Source organism: Vulpes vulpes, chromosome 10, assembly GCF_048418805.1.
Source record: "Vulpes vulpes isolate BD-2025 chromosome 10, VulVul3, whole genome shotgun sequence".
NCBI classification, from domain to species: Eukaryota; Metazoa; Chordata; class Mammalia; order Carnivora; family Canidae; genus Vulpes; species Vulpes vulpes.
In genome coordinates, this window is record NC_132789.1 from 57,495,006 (window position 1) to 57,513,573 (window position 18,568).

The 18,568-nt window shown below is 46.3% G+C and overlaps 1 protein-coding gene across 1 annotated transcript; it reads left to right on the top strand.

The window, feature by feature from the left end:
* The first annotated feature begins 263 nt into the window (after positions 1-263).
* LOC112915062 (cohesin subunit SA-3-like) lies at positions 264-6,269 on the top strand. Its single transcript, XM_025992352.2, is given in 7 exon segments — positions 264-396; positions 713-817; positions 998-1,101; positions 3,980-4,091; positions 5,062-5,669; positions 5,672-5,733; positions 5,735-6,269. Coding segments are annotated over 7 exon segments (1,533 nt in total). The 3' UTR covers positions 6,144-6,269.
* The last annotated feature ends 12,299 nt before the right edge of the window (positions 6,270-18,568 follow it).

Consider the following 18,568-nt stretch of genomic DNA (forward strand, 5'->3'; position numbering starts at 1 on the left):
ACCCCAATAACAATAACCCTTTGCTGCAAATCCCTTGTGTGTCAAACATTTCTTCTGGTCCAAACAACAGCCTTTTTAAGGTCGGTATCTTTCTTTCCATTCTTCAGATGAGTAAAGTGAGCCTCGTGGAAAATGAGTAACCTGTCCCCCAGCCACGTAGTAAGTGGCAGAGCTTGGCCTCGGGTCCGGGCTGGACCAAGCCTCACACTTTCAGCTACCATATAGGGCCTTTAACCAAGAAGAGCAGGAAAGTACTTCGGCCCATGGTGCTAGGGACCAAGAGCTCTGGGGGCACACGTCTTCTCCAGGCACAGCAAGGGGGAACCCTGCAGAGGGCAGGCGAGCTCCAGGCCCTGTGTGGCTGGGGTCAGGCCATGACACAAGGTGGCACCGCGGGTGAGCCGGTTGCGGGGACCCAGGGTGCGGGCGGCCGTGGGGTAGGAGCCGGGTGGACCCCGAGGAAGCCTAGGCACCGAGAAGGCCTCTCCCCTCTCCTGGAGCTCAGGCCTCCAGATGGGGGGGGCCCTTAGCTCCGAAACAACACGCTTGGATTGGGGCACAACTGAGTTTGACCCATGACCTTTCTGGGGCGCAAGGGTGGCCTAGATGCCCTACGCGGTGTGCAAACGAGGCTCAGGGCCTTCCCTCCACCTTCATCCACCTGAGGAAACCGGTGAGTTCTTTAACCTTTTCAAGCTTAATTTCCTTCTAGGTCTAGCCCCAATCACCCGGACCTTTGGCCCTAACCCCTGTGGCTCTACTAGCTGCAACGATGTATTACCACCCTGTGTTATTTTGGCAGGACAGGTGTTCGCAGGTAGTTAGGTACCCGATAGTTGCAGGTAACAGCTCCTGAGCGGAGCCGCGCAGCACCCAGGGCAGCAGAGCGGGCTTCCAAGCGCCCCCCACGCCCTGCGGGTCCAGGGACACCCCTCTGTGCCCGGGCCGCCCCTCAAGGTCTGCTGTGCCACAGTCTGAGGGGGGCCTTCCGGCTCAGCCCCCGAGGACATGCCGTCCCAGACCGTGGGTGTCACCTCACTTGCCTTCCTGACACCTGCTCGGGGCATGGGTCCCCCCTCGGGGCCTGCTGAAAATCCATGGGTAATCAGACCTTCGCCAGGGGATCCACTGAGATGTTAGCAGTGTTTGCTTTGATCAGAAGTGTAACTGCCTTGGGCCCAGGCCGTGACCCCGGGGGCCCGGGATCAAGTCCCCCATCCGGGCCCCGCAGGGAGCCTGCTTCTCCCTCTGCCTGGGCTCTGCCTCTCTCTCTCTCTGGGTGTCTCAGGAACAAATAAAATCTTAACAAAAGAAAAAAAGTGTAACTATTCATTTCTCTATCTCCGCTTTCTCTACCATGAATATTACTTGCATTACGTTTTGCAAGAATGATGCTTCCCGCCTACGTTCCTGTGACTCTGCAGGCATAAGGTGCGGCCGCCTCTCGGTGTCTTCTGGCTGCCTGCTCCCGAGACACACGCCCCAGACTACACCTTGGAGATCCTGTCAGAGAGCGTGTTGGATTTTTCTTCCTGACAGCATGTATCTCATTGCCTATTATTTTTTTAAATTTATTTTTCAAAAGATTTTATTTGTTTATTTGAGATAGAGAGTGCACACGGGCGAGAAGCAGGGGCAGGGGGTGGCAGCAGCGGGGCAGGGAGAGGCGGGCCCCCCGGGCGGCGAGCCTGATGCGGGGCTCCACCCCAGGTCCCCGGGACCTTGACTTGAGCCCGAGGCAGATGCCTAACCGACTGAGCCACCCCAGCCTCCACGCTGCCCATTGTAAAACGGTGCTAACTTCTCTCTTACAATGTGAGATCTGCGGGATTATGCAGTTCTGTTTTGTTTTTTTAATTTAAAAAAAAATTTTTTATTGGAGTTCAATTTGCCAACATATAGCATAACACGCAGTGCTCATCCCACCAAGTGCCCCCCTCAGTGCCCATCACCCAGTCACCCCCACCCCCCACTCACCTCCCCTTCCACCACCCCTTGTTCGTTTCCCAGAGTTAGGAATCTCTCATGGTCTGTCTCCCTTTCTGATATTTCCCACTCATTTTCTCTCCTTTCCCCTTTATTCCCTTTCACTAATTTTTATATTCCCTAAATGAATGAGACCATATAATGTTTTTCTTTTTCTGATTGACTTAGTTCACTCAGCATAATACCCTCCATCCAGGTCCATCCACGTCGAAACACATGGTGGCTATTTGTCGTTTCTAATGGCTGAGGAACATCCCACTGTATACACAGACCACAGCTTCTCTATCCATCATCTGTTGATGGACACCGAGGCTCCTTCCACAGTGTGGCTATTGTGGACATTGCTGCTAGAAACATCGGGGTGCAGGTGTCCCCACGTTTCATTGCATCTGTATCTTTGGGGTAAATCTCCAACAGTGCAACTGCTGGGTCGTAGGGCAGGTCTATTTTTAACTCTTTGAGGAACCTTCACACAGTTTTCCAGAGTGGCTGCACCAGTTCACATTCCCACCAACAGTGTAAGAGGGTTCCCTTTTCTCTGCATCCTCTCCAACATTTGTGGTTTCCTGCCTTGTTCATTTTCCCCATTCTCACTGGTGTGAGGTGGTATCTCATTGTGGTTTTGATTTGTATTTCCCTGATGGCCAGCGATGCAGAGCATTTTCTCATGTGCCTGTTGGCCATGTCTAGGTCTTCCTCGGTGAGATTTCTGCAGTTTTGTTAACAAAGATCAACCTGAATTGTAGGTCCTTTCGACGAAGATCACACAGCTGTGCACACGGCAGCGGTGGAACAGGAGGGATGAACCTGGGAAGGGAGGTGAGGGGTGGATAGGCCACGTGGGCTTTGAACGCCACGTTAAGAAATAGGGACTTGGTTCAAATCTTATCTCCTAAAAAAAAAAACAAACAACCCCCCCCCCCACACACACACACAACTCTTATCTCCTCCAGAAAATACTAAAATATATTTCATCTATTGCTTAAAAATTCATTTTGAACTTGGAACCGCTTATGAGGTTTCTAAATCAGTAATTGGGATTCATAAAAATTCACTTAAATAATTTGCTTTATGTAGTGCCACAGAAAATGCTGTGCTCTTTAGGTGTTAGATGGCTACAGTGCCTTTCTTGTAAAAATCCTGAGTTTGATTAATGTCATTACTTAATCTAGTGTTTTTAAAGCACCTGCTATACGCAAGGTATTTTTGCTAGGCTTTGGGGGAAACAGCATGTAAAGAAAATTTCTCTTCTCCAAAGGCTTTATGGTTTAGTTACAAGAGTCTAGACATTCATAAAACCCTGCAACAAAGAGCATAATGTGAGACATATTACAGCAGGGGAACACGGGAGCCCGGAGGGAGTGGCCCTGATACAAGGAGGTGAGGACAGACTTTTCTTTTGAAGGTGTTGGGGAGGAAGGTGGGCGGGGAAGTGGGGCATCATCAATGTGTTATCCAGCCAGTCTCCTCTGGGAAATGGGAGCTTAGTCCCCCGGGGACACCAGGAAATGATATGGACAGGACCCCACAGTCATTCCACTCAAGTCGCACAGGAGATGAGGTGCTTTTTCACCAGTGTTATGGACTGGATGTTGTGTTCTCCAAAATTCCCATGTTGAAATCTTAATCCCTTATGTGCTGGTATTGGGACATGGGGCCCCGGGAGGTAATTAGGTTTTGATGAGGTCATGACAGGATTAGTGTCCTTATAGGAAGAAGACGCCAGAATGCTTGCTGTCTCTGTCCCCATGTCCTGTGAGGACACAGCAAGAGTCAACGGACTCCAACCAGGAAGAGAGCCTCACTGGGAACCAAAGCAGCTGGCCTCTTGATTCTGGACTTCCCAGCCTCCCAAACCATGAGCAATAAATCTCTGGGCTTCGGACGCCTAGTCCAGGCTATTCTCTCACGGGGAGCTGAGCACATTAAAAGGACCAACTGCTTTCCATCAGTCTTGGAACAGGGGGCTCTCTGGAAGGGGTTCTTTCTTTAGCGCTTCTGGCCCACCGAGCATGGGCAGGGCAGCCGGCTCCAGGTTTGGAGGAGGTTCTCAGCCAAAGACATGCAGCTTTTAGCAGTTGGAAGTCCATCTGCGAACCCTGCAGGTAAAGCTGGAGGTGTCTGGGTGAGAATTAGCAGCATCTTCTAGGAGGTGAATCCTAGAAGGGACGTGAAAGTCTTCATACTTCGGGCAGGATGAAGTGTTTCAACTGAGCCTTAAAGAGGTAGGATGTCAACAGACAGGCAGGGACAAGCCATGCCAAACACATGGGAAAGCTGGAGCCTAAACCAGGAGAAGGCAAAGTTGGGGATACTTCTTTTTTTTTTTTTTTAGCACTCCAGGGAATTTATTCCAGAGAAATGAAAATTAAAAAAAAAAAAAAAAAGCATTTACACAGCCATTACACATATGAAGGCACCTCTGCAGAGATAATAAAGATTTCTCAAATGTCTTCAATGTTGATTTTTAAAAGATTTGAGAGAGCATGCAGTGAGAGGGGCAGAGGGTAAGGGAGACTCTGAAGCAGACTCCCCCTGCCGCCGGGGTCGAGCCCCACCTGAGGTTCCACACCACAACCTCGAGATCCTGAAATGAGCCAAAATCAAGAGTAGATGTTTAGCTGACTGAACCACCCATGAGCCCCTCAAATGTTCTTAAGTGCAAAATCCATGCTGTGAACCCTTGTGGGTGGGAGGACAGCTGGGGCACCCAGTCTACCTAGAAGGGTAGGAGGCCTGGAGGGCCTGAAGGTGGGAACTAAGGATGTGGGAGGGTGCCTGCAACCCCTTCCCATCCGGCGTGAGACAGGACTTCCCCGTGCACCCTTGGCCTTCAGGGTGCTGGGCTAAGTGCTGACTGGACCCCCACCTACAGTGATGACACAGGACCCCATTGTGGGCGGAACCCTGGCACCCCAGGGTTCCACTGCTGCCTGGTGCTACTCTGCATTCCCAGGCAGTGGGAGGCACTCGTGCTCTGGATCTGGCTCACAGCACCCGAACTATCTCACTCTCCCCAGTACCCCAGTGTATAAACTGTAGGTGCTCACACAGCGACAGGTCACAGGTGAGTAGAGTTTCTCCCTGCACACCTCGGGTCACTGTGGCACCTCCTGGCTGGGTTCTGCAAGCTGTTGCTTTATGGGGTGCTAGACATGGATGCAGCCTCAGATGTTTTCAAACACTACAGCAAGTTTTACAAGGACTATGGCGACCTCATCAAGGAAACGTTAACTAGAGCAAGGCAGATTGACCGGAGTCATTGCTCCCAGATCCTGCTGCTGAGCCTCAAGCAGTTGTATACAGAACTGCTACAGGAACAGGGGCCCCAGGGCCTGAATGAGCTTCCAGCCTTTGGTGAGATGAAGGATCTGGCCCGAAGGTTTGCTTTGAGCTTTGGACCCCAGCAGCTGCAGAACTGTGACCTTGTGGTCACACTCCACAAGGAAGGCATCAAGTTCTCCTTGTCTGAACCGCCTCCACCTGGCTCCGCCAGTCAGCCCCCAAACCTGGCCTTCCTGGAACTCCTTTCAGAGTTTTCCCCCCGACTCTTCCATCAGGACAAGCAGCTGCTACTGTCCTACCTGGAAAAGTGTTTGCAGCATATCTCCCAGTCACCTGCTTGTCCCTGGGGTCCAGTCACCACCTACTGCCACTCCCTCAGCCCTGTGGAGAACACAGCCCTGTGGAGACCAGTCCTCAGGGCTGCCCCCGCTACAAGAAAAGGCGTACTGAAGGTCCCTCCAGGCGGCAGAGAGGATGTCTCTTCGCCTCAGGAAGAAAGCCTGCAGCTGAACAGCATCCCACCCACACCCACCCTCACCTCTACAGCCATCAAGAGGAGGCAGCCCCTGAGGGGGTTGGAAGAGGTGGAGAAAGAAGGCCGCTCAGAACCAGAGCTGACCCAGGGCCAACCTCTGTCAGGCAACCAGAGGTCAAGGTTCTCAAGTCCACAGCATTTACAGACTCTCCTCAACCCTTCAGGTCCTGGTTTGGGCAACCAGCTGACCCGACTCAGCCTCATGGAAGAGGATGAAGAAGAGTTGGAAATTCACGAGTTAAGTGAGGAATGGCAAGAAACAGACAAGCACACTTCCCCCAGTGAGCACGGGCTGGACCTTTTAGATTCTACAGAGCTAAACCTTGAGGATTTCTGACAGGACTCCATGCCCCTCCCCGTTTCCACTCCCCACCTCAATGGGGAAAAGGCAAACAGGAGAACAGAGAAGAAGGAACCATTACTTCCAGGCCCCATCCTGGTCTTTGAAGGGAAGGAGAGTGGGCTGTGCCTTTCTAACCTAATGTTTCTCCTATGATGTTGGGATAGAGAAGCCTTAGGCCCCCTGTCCTTCCTCATACTCCTGGCTATGTCCCTGTGTGGAGAATGCCTTTTTCCTGCTGTGTCTGGAGGAGGTGGCAGCTTTACCTCAGTACTAGAGTGGCACTGCCTCCCTGTACTGAATAGAAAGAACCCAGTAGTTTCCTGTATTTTTGGAACAGCTTTCCCAGCTTCTTTTGTACCCTAGTGATTAGCTCAATAAACATGCTTCAGGCAAAAAAAAAAAAAAAAAATCAAGTAACTTCGTTACTTTAGGTAACGAATACGATTTCTGTAATTCTATTTTATTTGTTTTCCTCCTTGACAATACTTAATCCTTGGGTTTTCTGTCTAAAAAATTGCTCGTACCTTAATTTAAAAATTAAGTTAAGCACTAAGAAGTGCTAACCATCATCTGGGCTTTCAGTGAGTGAGAATCACAGATCACCACCACAAATATAATAACAATAATGAAAAATAGTTTGAAATATTGCAAAATCATCAAAATGTGGCATAGAGACACGAAGAGAGCAAATGCTGCAGGAAACATGGTGCTGATACGGCTGCTGAAAGCAGGGTTGCCACAGAACCTCAACTTGTAAAAGCCACGAGCACTACAAAGTGTGATAAACGAGGTATGCCTGTATCTAGATTGTTTTCAAACTTTATTCTAAGGAATATTCATTTAATCAAGAAGTATGTATCCTGTACAACATGAAGATGAGCAAGACAGATCAAACGCAGTTTAGTAGGAGATGCTGCGGAAGGTCAGTCTCAACAGTTGACCAGGCCTCCGCCCCTGGGAGAACAGGTGATGCTGCGAGCCCCTGGCGGGCAGGGCACTGCCTTCTTTATAGTCAAACCCCCTGTAAGCGTCAGATGGCCTGGCCCGTAGGAGATCCTGGGTGACACTGGCCAAGTCACAGGAGACTGTGCCTAAGCCGGGTGTGAATGGCATAAGAGGAGAAGGTGAGTTGAGGTTTTGTAGGAGTATCATGGTGATGAGCAGCACTTTTTTCCTCTACAGCTTTCTGCATATCTTGAGACATGAGGCTTATTACCCAGATATTTTCTTCTGTGGTATCTTTAGCTTAAGGTGAAATATATTTCATTTCCATGGAATGTGGTCGGCTAAGACCACCCTTCCCTTCTTGCATCATAATATACCAAGAGAAGCTTCTCTTTAAATTCTAGAAACAAATTTTATTTACTGTATAAGTGTCTTCACCTCGGGTAGCTTCACCGAAACACCCGCCCAGGCCTCTGGCTTTCTCTTGAATTGCATTTCTGTCAGCAATTAACATGTGTAATGTTTTATCTTGCTAAGTTTTGCGTCTCATTAAAACAGTTCATGAATCACTTTTTATGGTTTCCATGTAGGCTGCAGAATGAGCTCATTTGCATATAGATCCATGTCCCTGCCAAATTTAGGAGACCACCTTTGGAATGTATCTCTTTTCTTGCTAAGACCCCCCCTTTCTAATATCACCTCCATCTCCACCTCCTTTTCCTTTTAATAATTTCTTTCCATCACCAAACCACCAGCAGGCATTTCCCTCAGGGCCACTTTCACAAGGCCAACAGATTTTTATGACTGTAAAAGCTGCTGTGTGAAGAGCAGCAGACTAGGAAGCCATGCTAGGAGTGTGTTGTGGGCAGTGGGCTGAGCTCATTTGTTAGCCGGGGCACCCACTCCCCAGGCTCCGACCAGCTCCATCAGAATCCCAGGCTGTTTCGGCGGTGGAATGTCTCCTGACAACCGGCTGGCTCTGAAAATGGTAGGCCTGCTAATGCCAAGGGTCTGCTCCAGTATTTCTGAAACTGGCTTCCAAGGAACATTAGAGAGTTTTGCCAAATAAAACGGTTTTGTGGTCAAATAAGTTTGGGAAACCTTTCATATTCTTTCTCTTGGAAAACTTATAAAATATATTAGCATATTACAGGTTCCTAACCCTATTTAACCATAAAGACCTTTCACAAAGAACCTATGAACAACTCACAGGTTACTGATGTTCTAAGGAATATTATTTGGGAAGGATTGATCCATATCATTTCTATGGAGTTTATTTCCTGGATTTATCAGATAAGAGGAAATGAACAGCTTTTCTTTAGTTCTTGATATATATGTCCCCAAATACCTTCAAATAATATATTTACTTATGCTTGTTTTTCTCTGACAAGCTTTGCCTTGATTATCAATATGGTTCACACTGTGTTACTGATTCATCGATGAAGATCACCTGATATGTTCTTAGTTGAATTCGTTTAACACAGTAGTTCTCAAAGTGTGGTCCTAGACCAGAAGCTGCAACATCATCTGAGAACTTGTTAAAAATACTGCTTTTCAGGTCCCACACCTACTTACTTAGAAACTCTGGGGGAGGTCTAGGAATCTGTGTTTTAGTGAGCCTTCCAATTGATTCTGACGCACAGTGAAGTTTGAGAACTATCAGTTTAACACAGTTTAAGACATTTGCTTTCAGCTCAGAAGGGGCAACAGGAACTAAATTTATCTTCCTATCTGAAACAACTGAAAAACTGGACAAAATATACATGAAAATATACATGAATCAATGGTTCTCAGATGTGGGACATCAGGCAGCTCAGGATAGTCGTCCTTGAGAAATGGAAAACAAATGAAATAACCCCTACCACTGCTCCAGCTTAGGACCTAAAGAGAGTTTCTAGGTTGAAGTCACAGAAAGAAGATCCAGAGAACTGCAGAGGGTTCCCCTCAAGTCCTATGCTGATTGCTGATTAGAGCTTGAGCATGCGGAAGCCACCTAAGGGAAAGATCTGCCCACATGGAGCAGAGAAAACAATCCCAACAGTTCACAGAGGACTGGGGTAGGTCGTGCTCCCACCATCCAGAGGAAGAACCTTCTAATTCACCGAGCGCTGGTAGTACCCAGAGGGCAAAGTTGTCTCTCGAGTAAGGCTGCTCTGGTCCTGAGTAATAAAATGTAAAAGTCTTGAAAAGATCCAACTACTTCCAAATAACATAACTATGTCCCAGAACAACATTCTAGAATATTGATAGCAGAACTTAACAAGGACTGGCATCTAAAACAATCCATAATAAAGAGAAAAAAAAAAATAGAAACAGGTCCCGGGGCAATGGGGTGGCTCAGCTGGTTAAGTGTCCAACTCTTGATTTCAACTCAGGTCATGATCTCAGGGTTGTGAGATCGAGCCTCCTGGCAGTTCCGCACTAGGGATGGAAGCTGCTTAAGATTCTCTCTCTCCCTAACCCCTCACTCTAAAGAAAAAAAAGGAGAAGAAGAAGAAGAAAACGAAGAAGAAGAAGAAGCAGTAGTAGAAGAAGAAGAAGAAGAAGATCTAGAAGTGACAGGCAGTAAAATCAGTAAATAAGGACATGAAAACAGTTATAACTGTATGCCATAGGTTCATATGATAAGGTAGAGAAATGCTTGAGCCTGTAGAGACATGGAAAACAGTAAAAAGGCCCAAACTGAACTTTGAGAAATTAAATATGCACTAAGATGAAAACTGCAATGTATTAGACTCAACAGAATAAAAAATTATATAAAGACAGCAATGGAAATGATCCAAAATGAAACTCGGGAAAAAAAAGAGATTGAAAAACAAAATGAGTAGAGCATGAGCGAACCGTGGGTCAATGTCACATGACTTGATACACGTGCTTAGAGTTCCTGAAGGAGGGGGACAGTGAGGATATTTGAAAAATAATGACCATTTTCCAAATTTCATGAAGATCATAAATCTACAAATCCAAGAAATTCAGTAGAGTCTAAGAACAAGAAATTTGAAAACAATACCAAGGCATATCATAATCAAATTGCTTAAAACCAGGATAATGATATGAGAAGCTGTTGGGGGAAAATGCCACAGAATATGTGGAGGAGGTTTGGGGGCAGTGGACACAAGGATCAGAATGACAGCAGATGTCTTGTGGGAAACCATGTGAGCCACAGGACGGTGGGGCAATATCGCAAAATGCCTTTTGAAAATGAAGGTTAAATAAAGTTTCTTTCAGGCATACACAAGCTAAAAGAATTCATCACACCAACAGACTGAACCAACATCAATTTTTAAAAGCAGTCCTTCTGGCAGAAGGAAAATGATATTAGAAAGAAATCTAGAGGTACTGAAGGATAGGGAACACTGGAAATAGAACACAGATAACCAAATATAAAACCACCCACCCACTACTTGGCCTTTTTAAAAAAAATCTGCTTAAGGGAAGCCTGGGTGGCTCAGCGGTTGAGCATCTGTCTGCAGCCCAGGGTGTGATCCTGGGGTACTGGGATCGAGTCCTGTTTCGGGCTCCCTACATGGAGCCTGCGTCTCCCTCTGCCTGTGTCTCTGCCTCTCTCTCTGTGTCTCTCATGAATAAATAAATACAATCTTTAAAAAAAAAAAATCTGCTTTAAAGATCAATGTTTAACAGAAAAAAATGCAACATACACAATGCACTGTAGGGTTTATAATGTAGAAATCAAATGTCAGATGTATGACAATAATAGCACAATGACCTGGAGGTAGGAAAATGGAGTGTGCTATTGTGAGGTTTTCATACTCTATGTGAAGTGGTATATTATCCCTGGAAGTTGACTGTAATAGATTAAAGATGTACACTATAAACCCTAAAGCAGCCACTAAAACAAAATATAGTTACAGCTAATGAGCCACCCAAGGAAATAAAATGCAATTACAAAAATATTCAACCCAAAAGAGAGCAAAAAGATATTAAAAAGAGAGAACAAATAACAGATGGGGCAAAGAAAAAACAAACTGCAAGATGATGGATTTAAAACCAACCATATCAGTAAATACTTGGACATGTAAACAAGATTTTTTTTTTTTTTTTTTTTGCCTATAGTCTTAGGCAAATAAATAAGCTTTATCTCCTATCGGCATTAGGTTTCTCTCAAAAAGTCGTGCAGTGAAAGATTAGAAAGTTGAACTAATCGTGGTTGTAACAGCAAAATGATCTTGGCAGTGAATCCTATTTGAGCTTCGGCACAGAGAGGCGTCCAACAGGTTCAGCCAAGAGACACGAGCTGAAGGCACTTGGCATTTCTTGCTTCTCGGAGATTTAGGTAACTCAGGTTGCTGGAGGGTAACAGCCCAGGCGTGGAGGCTCCGAAGGGATTTCTTGCTCACGGGGCTGGGGCTTAGGAATGCTATTCAAGGACTTTTGTTCCCCAGGAACCTCTCAGGCCTTCTGAGCCAACCCTGTGGTTGGGCGCTGGAGTCTGCTCCCTGCTCTGATGGCACCTGCTGCTCTTCGGGCCAGGGGCTGCCTCCTTCCCAGCACTTCTTCATGCTCCAGATCCACTCACTCATTCATTCCTGTTCACCCTTTAGATCTTTATTTTTATATATTTTTTAAGATTTTATTTATTTATTCATGAGACACAGAGAGAGAGAGAGAGAGAGAGAGGCAGAGGCACAGGCAGAGGGAGAAGCAGGCTCCATGCACCGGGAGCCCGATGTGGGATTCGATCCCGGGTCTCCAGGATCGCGCCCTGGGCCAAAGGCAGGCGCCGAACCGCTGCGCCACCCAGGGATCCCCACCCTTTAGATCTTAATTCAAAAGCGCTCCACTGCTCGCCTAACCCCCGTCCCAGATTCTTACCACATTTGAAATCACAGACAGCGGGGTAGGATTATTGGGATGGTAGAGAGGGAAGAAAAAATAACATCTGTATTTTTCACCCCCTCGGATTAAAACAGTCCAATCTCTGGTTGCCACTCAGTGCCTCCCAGCCCTGCTCCTCGACCCTTTAAGGAAGTTCCTGAACTTTATTGTGCAGGTGGGTGGTAATCAGTGGAGGGAACACTTGAAAAACAGGTAAGCCTAGAGGAGCCGGGATGGAGAAGAGAGGAAGCAGAGGTCATGTAGAAGTGGACTTGGGCAAAGGGAGCAGGCACAGGAAATAAGGGAGGACAGCAGGGAGGTGGAGGGGGTGGGAGGACTTTGGTGAGCACTGGCTGGCAGCCAGGCTCAGGGATGACATGGGACAGGTGGGATACTGGGAGGGACAGGAGAAGGACACCAGCATATCAACGTGTGTGTCTGTGGCCGGGAGTTGAATCCCTTTGACCATCACTGAGAGGCACTGTTAAGGATAGAAATTGCTGTTAGTGGAACTTGGGTCGCAGAGGGTGGGCCACACGGGCAGCCCCAGTGGGCAGTGCCTTGTGTGTCTGGCTGCCACTGTCTGTGCCCCTCCGTTTGGCAAGGCAACCCCTGCATCTTCTGAGCACCGACTCTCTTCCCTGCTTTCAGCCCACAGGCTCCTCCAGGTGAGCGTGGGATGCAGGCCTGCCCATCAGGGCAGCACGAGCCCTGGCCAGGACGGGTGCAGGCAGCACGGGTAGTCCTCTCTGAGCCGGTGACAGTCCCACCCAGGATGTCTGCCTGCTGAAGAGAAACAGTTCTGTTACTACTGGATTTGAACACAGGAATGGAACTGAAATATAGGTGAACTGGCTGAAGGAAGGAGACGTGCGGCCTAGAAAACACCTGGAGCCCCTGCAGCAGCCCCTGCCTCAACTAACCCTCAGCTTTTTAACTACCTGAACCAATAAACACCAAACACCTTCTTTTTTATTTTTTCTATTATTTTTTTATCGCACTGTGAGTTGGCATTTTGGCCACTTGGAACTGAAAAAGTTCTAAATTATACAGCATTCAACACCTATGGGCGCTACATTGGATCGGGCCTGTCTCTGTGACCACTCTCCTGAGGGGCGGGGTGGGGGCCTCTTTGGTGCTCTGCTGTGTGCCTACCACCTTGTGTACCGTCTGCAATTTTGTTGGGTAAATGCGTGCATATTTGGGATTGGTTGTTGTCTGTCTCCCAGCTAGATGTAAGCTCTCTGAAGGCTAATATCTCTCTATATATGAAAATCTATCTCAGATGCTCAAGCACAGAGCCACCCAGGTCTCCTATTTCTAGATTATTTTAAGTTGTCACTTATCAATGACCAAGAAGTGAATATCTGGGAAAGGCCCTAAAAAGTCCACAAGTGATTCCAATCCCCCCTCACTGGAGTCATGCAAGCACTGAATCCATTCCACGACCAGAAAGAAAAGTTTCCATCATTTCCTCTCCCTGTTTAAGTATTATATATGATTCAACAAAGAAAACAATTTTCTGGAAAAGACTTGGATGGTGCGAGTTCCCTGAACCATCTTTAGTAGTGGGGAAAAAAGGTTGAGATTCCAGGAAAATGTGGTTTTACCCGGGCCATCTTTCTTGTCGGGACGAGGCTGGTGAGCAGGCTTCGGAAATGAGGGGACGCATTCCTTTTCTCCAGCAAGAGCAGACCAAAGCCAGACCAAGCCTCAGAAACAAAGAATAAACAGAAAGCAAAACAGCACTTTCCTTGGCTAAACTCTGATCCTCTTCTCGCATCTGTTCCTTCTCCTCCGCCCTCTGTAGGTGAAATGACCCATTAAGTTCATGCAGAGGAATCTCCGATTTCTTAGGTTGATTTTATCAATTAATTAATACATGATGTTGTTGGAAATTGTGGGCGTTGACTCACATTATAATGAGCTCTAGAGAATACAAAAAATGTCAAAACAGTGACTTTTGTTGTAATGAAGTCATGGTTAGAAAACAAGTCTGAAGGGGCAGCGGGGTGGCTCAGTCCGTTAGGCATCTGCCTTCAGCTCAGGTCATGATCCCAGGGTGCTGGGATCAGGTCCCAGTCAGGCTCTCTGCTCAGCAGAGAGGCTGCTTCTCCCTCTCCCTCTGCTGCTCCACCTGCTTGTGCTCGCTCGCTCTCTGTCACACAGATAAAATCTAAAAAAATAAAAGAAAACAGGTCTAAAAGAAGCAATTAACATTCACTGTGTGGTGAGTTAACATGAAACACTGAGCTCAGAGAGGGGGAAACGTTTACTTCTTTATGTTAAGTCTGGAGCAAGGATTTGAGAATTTATACAACGTGGGAAGAAGTGAGTGCTTCTTTGACATCAGGACGAAAGAAATGTGTGCCTTTCAGCCACCATCCAGCTTGACTCTCCCCTCTACAGGAAACAATTATGAAACTATAAGGTAACTTTTTTTTAGAGAGAGACATGAAAAAGTATTTGCTGTACAATAGGAAGAGTGTGCTGTGATCAGAGCAATAGCCCGCTGATGTTGCATGTGTTCTGCTGTGAATATTTATACGTCCACGCTGTGGACTCTTGACAATGCTATTTATTAGAAGAGGATTCCACTTGTGCTATTACAGTGATAAAGTGTCAACCATTTAAATAGTACTCATCCCCTGAATATGCATATTCTAATGTAGATCCTTAATAGCTAGGACACCAGAGTCCCGAGCATTTGTTTGTACCAGATACGTCACAGGTGCTCATCAAGTGTTGAAATAAAATGATAAAATGTTGATTTGTTTCAGCAAGCATGTATTTTAAAGTTTCTCTAAATTCTCATCTGGAATTTTTGCCAAGAGTAACCTGATGTGAATTAATGTGGTTAGACCTTCCCAGTGATGAACATAGAGATCCTGCAGATGTCTGGAGCTCGTTTAATAGCCTTCTGAATCTGACACTTAAGCTCCTTTAACTTACATTATCATTATAATAGCTTTGGGTGCCAAAAGTACTTAGTAGTTCTTCCCATGCTTCATACATAGGAAAGATTGTTTCTCTGTGGGTCACACCTTCAAAGCAAGTTTTGCAAATTAAAGAGGAAAAACATCTGATCAAGTGTTTTGTTTTTAATCACCAACTATTGCTTTCAAATGTGAATCCATGAGATAAACATGGAGGAATTAGGATAGTTTGTTACTCAATGATCAGTTCTTACTAAAACGAGTCTTTGAGATATGTTTTTTTAGTGAGTCTGGATAATGCTAGAACGTTCTTCTTAAGCTTACAGTGGCTCAGGACGTTTGCTGGCCCTGATTTTAAGCATACAGATTAAAGGTGTGAGGAGGTTGAGGTATGCGGCTGATTATGTTTTCCAAAGACGGTCACCACAATACACCAACTCCTACCACGTGATGTTGATACTAGTCCTACTAAGATGTGGCCTCTCTTTCCTCCCCTTGAATCTGATGAGCTTGTGACTGTGGTAGAAATGGCCCTATGTGGTTTCCGAAGCTTAGGCATAAACAGCAAGACAGCTCCTACCTTGCACTTTTGGGTCACTTGACCTTGAAACCCAACCACCATGTGTGAAGAAGCCCAGACCACGGACTGAGGCTGTGGGTGGGTGTTTGACCACAACTTTGGCTGACATTCCTGCCAATGGCCAAAATCCATGGACTATATGAATAAAGAAACCTTCAAGATGGGGTGCCTGGGTGGGCTCAGTCATTAAAGCAGGGAGCTCAGCGGGGAGTCTGCTTCTCCCTCTCCCTTCATTATTACTCTCACTCACTCTCTTTCCCTCAAATAAATAAATGAATAAAACCCTAAAAAAAAAAAAAAACCTTCAAGATAACTTCAGTACCAAAAACTGTCAGACTGCATGAGAAAAAATACTCCAAGAGAGAATTACCCCCCTGAGCCAAGGAAACCTTCAGACTTGTGTCAATAACAATAAAACGTTGCTGTTTTAAGGGACTAAGCTCTAGGGGTACACATTGTGCAACAACAGATAAGTAGAACAAGATAAAATGAGGTTCTCTTCAATTCCGTCAGTGGTCTTTGGAGGAATAAGAATTCACAGCATTCCCTCCACCTGGGAAGTTTCGTGATGACATAGCATCAGACTACGGACAGAGAAGTCAAACTGGTCTCCCAATCGTGTAGCGATCTGTGATCATCTTATCTCTGAGTGCAGTCAAGCCTATTGGGAAAACTACAGAAGCCTGACAAAATTAGAGGGGTATTTTTTTTAATAACTAGCAAATAGAAAAAACCAACTACAAACAATATGAAAAATAGAGTATCATTTTCGTTTGTTTTGTTTTGTTTTTTAGGTTTTTTTTTCTTGGTACGAGTTCATTGAGGGCATAGACTTTCTCTGATTGTTTTTCCTCATACTTTACCCTCAAAGCCTGGAATCGTGCCTAGCAGGGAGGCTCACTAAAAATGCATTGAATGAATGAATGAATATGAACACATTGGAGAGAGTGGGCACCAAAATTTATTTCTGGGACGTAGAATTATGGATGATTTTCTTCTTGTTTTCCCTAGACTCTCTACCATAATCATGGATTACTCACAGATTCTGTGAAGGTTTGAATTAATTAGTTGGCTTATTTTACGGTCTTCTTGTAATCTATTTAACTCAGCTGGATTCATTTGTCTGCAAATTTAAAAACATGGGGCCATCACCTTATGCCAAGAAAGACCCTGAGAGCAAGTGTCTTGCCCCCAAATTTAGGATGGAAAAGAGATTTCAGTCTACGTGCCAGCTCTGATGGACGATGGCGGAGGGACCCCCTGGAGAAGGATCCCCAGGTAATGATGACACCTCATCCCTTAGCAGTGTCTGCTGTGGATCAGGTTAGAGGAGGGGGTGTCATGGCCTGCGGACGGCCGACTTGGCCAATGTCTATCTTCATCTGTCTTGTGTCGAGCGCTACTGGTTTAAACTCACCATGGGGTGGGTTTAAGATGTGATCATTGAATAACCCCGGAAGATGTCCACATTCTCATCCCTGGATTTGGGGTAACAGTGTTGACTGAGCTGAGAAGTAAAATGATCACAGATGGCAACATAATTGGGTGGTCTGGTTAGATTTCTCTTTCCATAAGTTGTTGCTTTGTGAATACATGATGTCCCCGGGGCAAAGGGAATCAGGGGCCGTCAGAGCAAATTACCAGCCAGCTGACCTTAAGATGGGAGGGACCCTGGTTTACCCAGGTGGGCCCAGTGAATCAGAGGGTCTTTAAAAGTGGAGGAAGGAGGTGGGAGAGCGATAGTTGGTCTGAGAACCAGAGAGCTGGTCGTCGGAAGGACTCTGGTCCAGTTGGTGATTTTGAAGGTGGGGAAGGGTGCCGGGAGGAAGGTGGACTCTAGAAGCTGGAAGAGGCACGGTGAAGGTTGTCGCCTTGGGCCCCAGGGAGCCATGGGCCCTGCCAGCACCTTGCTCCCAGCCCCGTGCATCCACGTTGTTCTTCTAACCACAGGGAGGAAAATGAACATTCCCTCCACTTCTCTGAGTTCATGGCTGAGCCCCCTTGTACTCAAAGACACGTGAACGAGAGAGGCAGAACCCAGAAGCTTGTTACCAGGAATACCTCAAGGACACAGGGAGACGCCCAGGGAAGATGAACAACTCGAAGACGTAGCTTTGATTTGGGGCTAACTACCACCTGAACAGGGAGAGGAAGGGCAAACGTATACCCCTTAGGGGACAGTAAGTGATTTTTGCGAGAGACAAGTGGGCCCCCAGAAGAAGAGCTGGAAGGTATGATGGTTGTGACAAAGTCTGTCTGGGTGTGGGGGTGACCCCCGTCTCCTCTGCAGCGAGGAGTGGAGGAGTCCGTCTTCCCTGGTTAATAAAACCCCAGGGAAGGGGATTCCTAACAATCGCGTTCCTTTCGGAGGGAGGAAGGGGAGATGGGGGGAGCTCAGAGAAAGCCCCTCCCTACATCTGCTCTTCTTCAAATGCTCACAGCTCAAAATGACCAGTATGCCAAACCGGCTCGTTTTGGGGATGCATACTCCTTTATCTTTCATAACCTGCAGAACTATAAGGTAATAAATTTGTGTTAAGTTAATGGTAATTTGTTACAGCTGCAATGGAAAAGTAATACAATATGGGTTATCCTACCTCTAAAGAGGAAACTGCTATTCCACAGCTCCCTCCCTGAATGCTGACCCATTGGTTTTTGTTTTTTGTTTTGTTTTTTTTTTTTTGGATCTCACTTTAGAATTCATGGCCAGTTTCTTCTAACATTTTGAGGCTCCAGTCTCTCTCAACCATGTTCTATTGTGCGAGAAGCAAGCAGGTCTTCTCATGGCTGATAAATGGTCTAATTTCCCTTTATCTCAAATAATTTTTCTATCCAGCAAGACCACATTCATCGGACAATTACAGAACAAAAACATTTGAAGTTGGATTGCAATAAGGAAGGGAGAGATTAATATTAGAATTCTTGATTATGTCTTTGGGGGAAAACTATAATCACTGAATATTGGATTTAACAAAGTCACCGCTTATTGGGGTGCCTGGTTGGCTCACCTGTAGAGCACGTGACTCTTGCTCTCAGGGTCATGAGTTTGAACCACATAATGGGGTAGAGATTACTTAAAAATGAAATCTTAAGAAAGTTACCACTTATTGAGAAGTAATTGT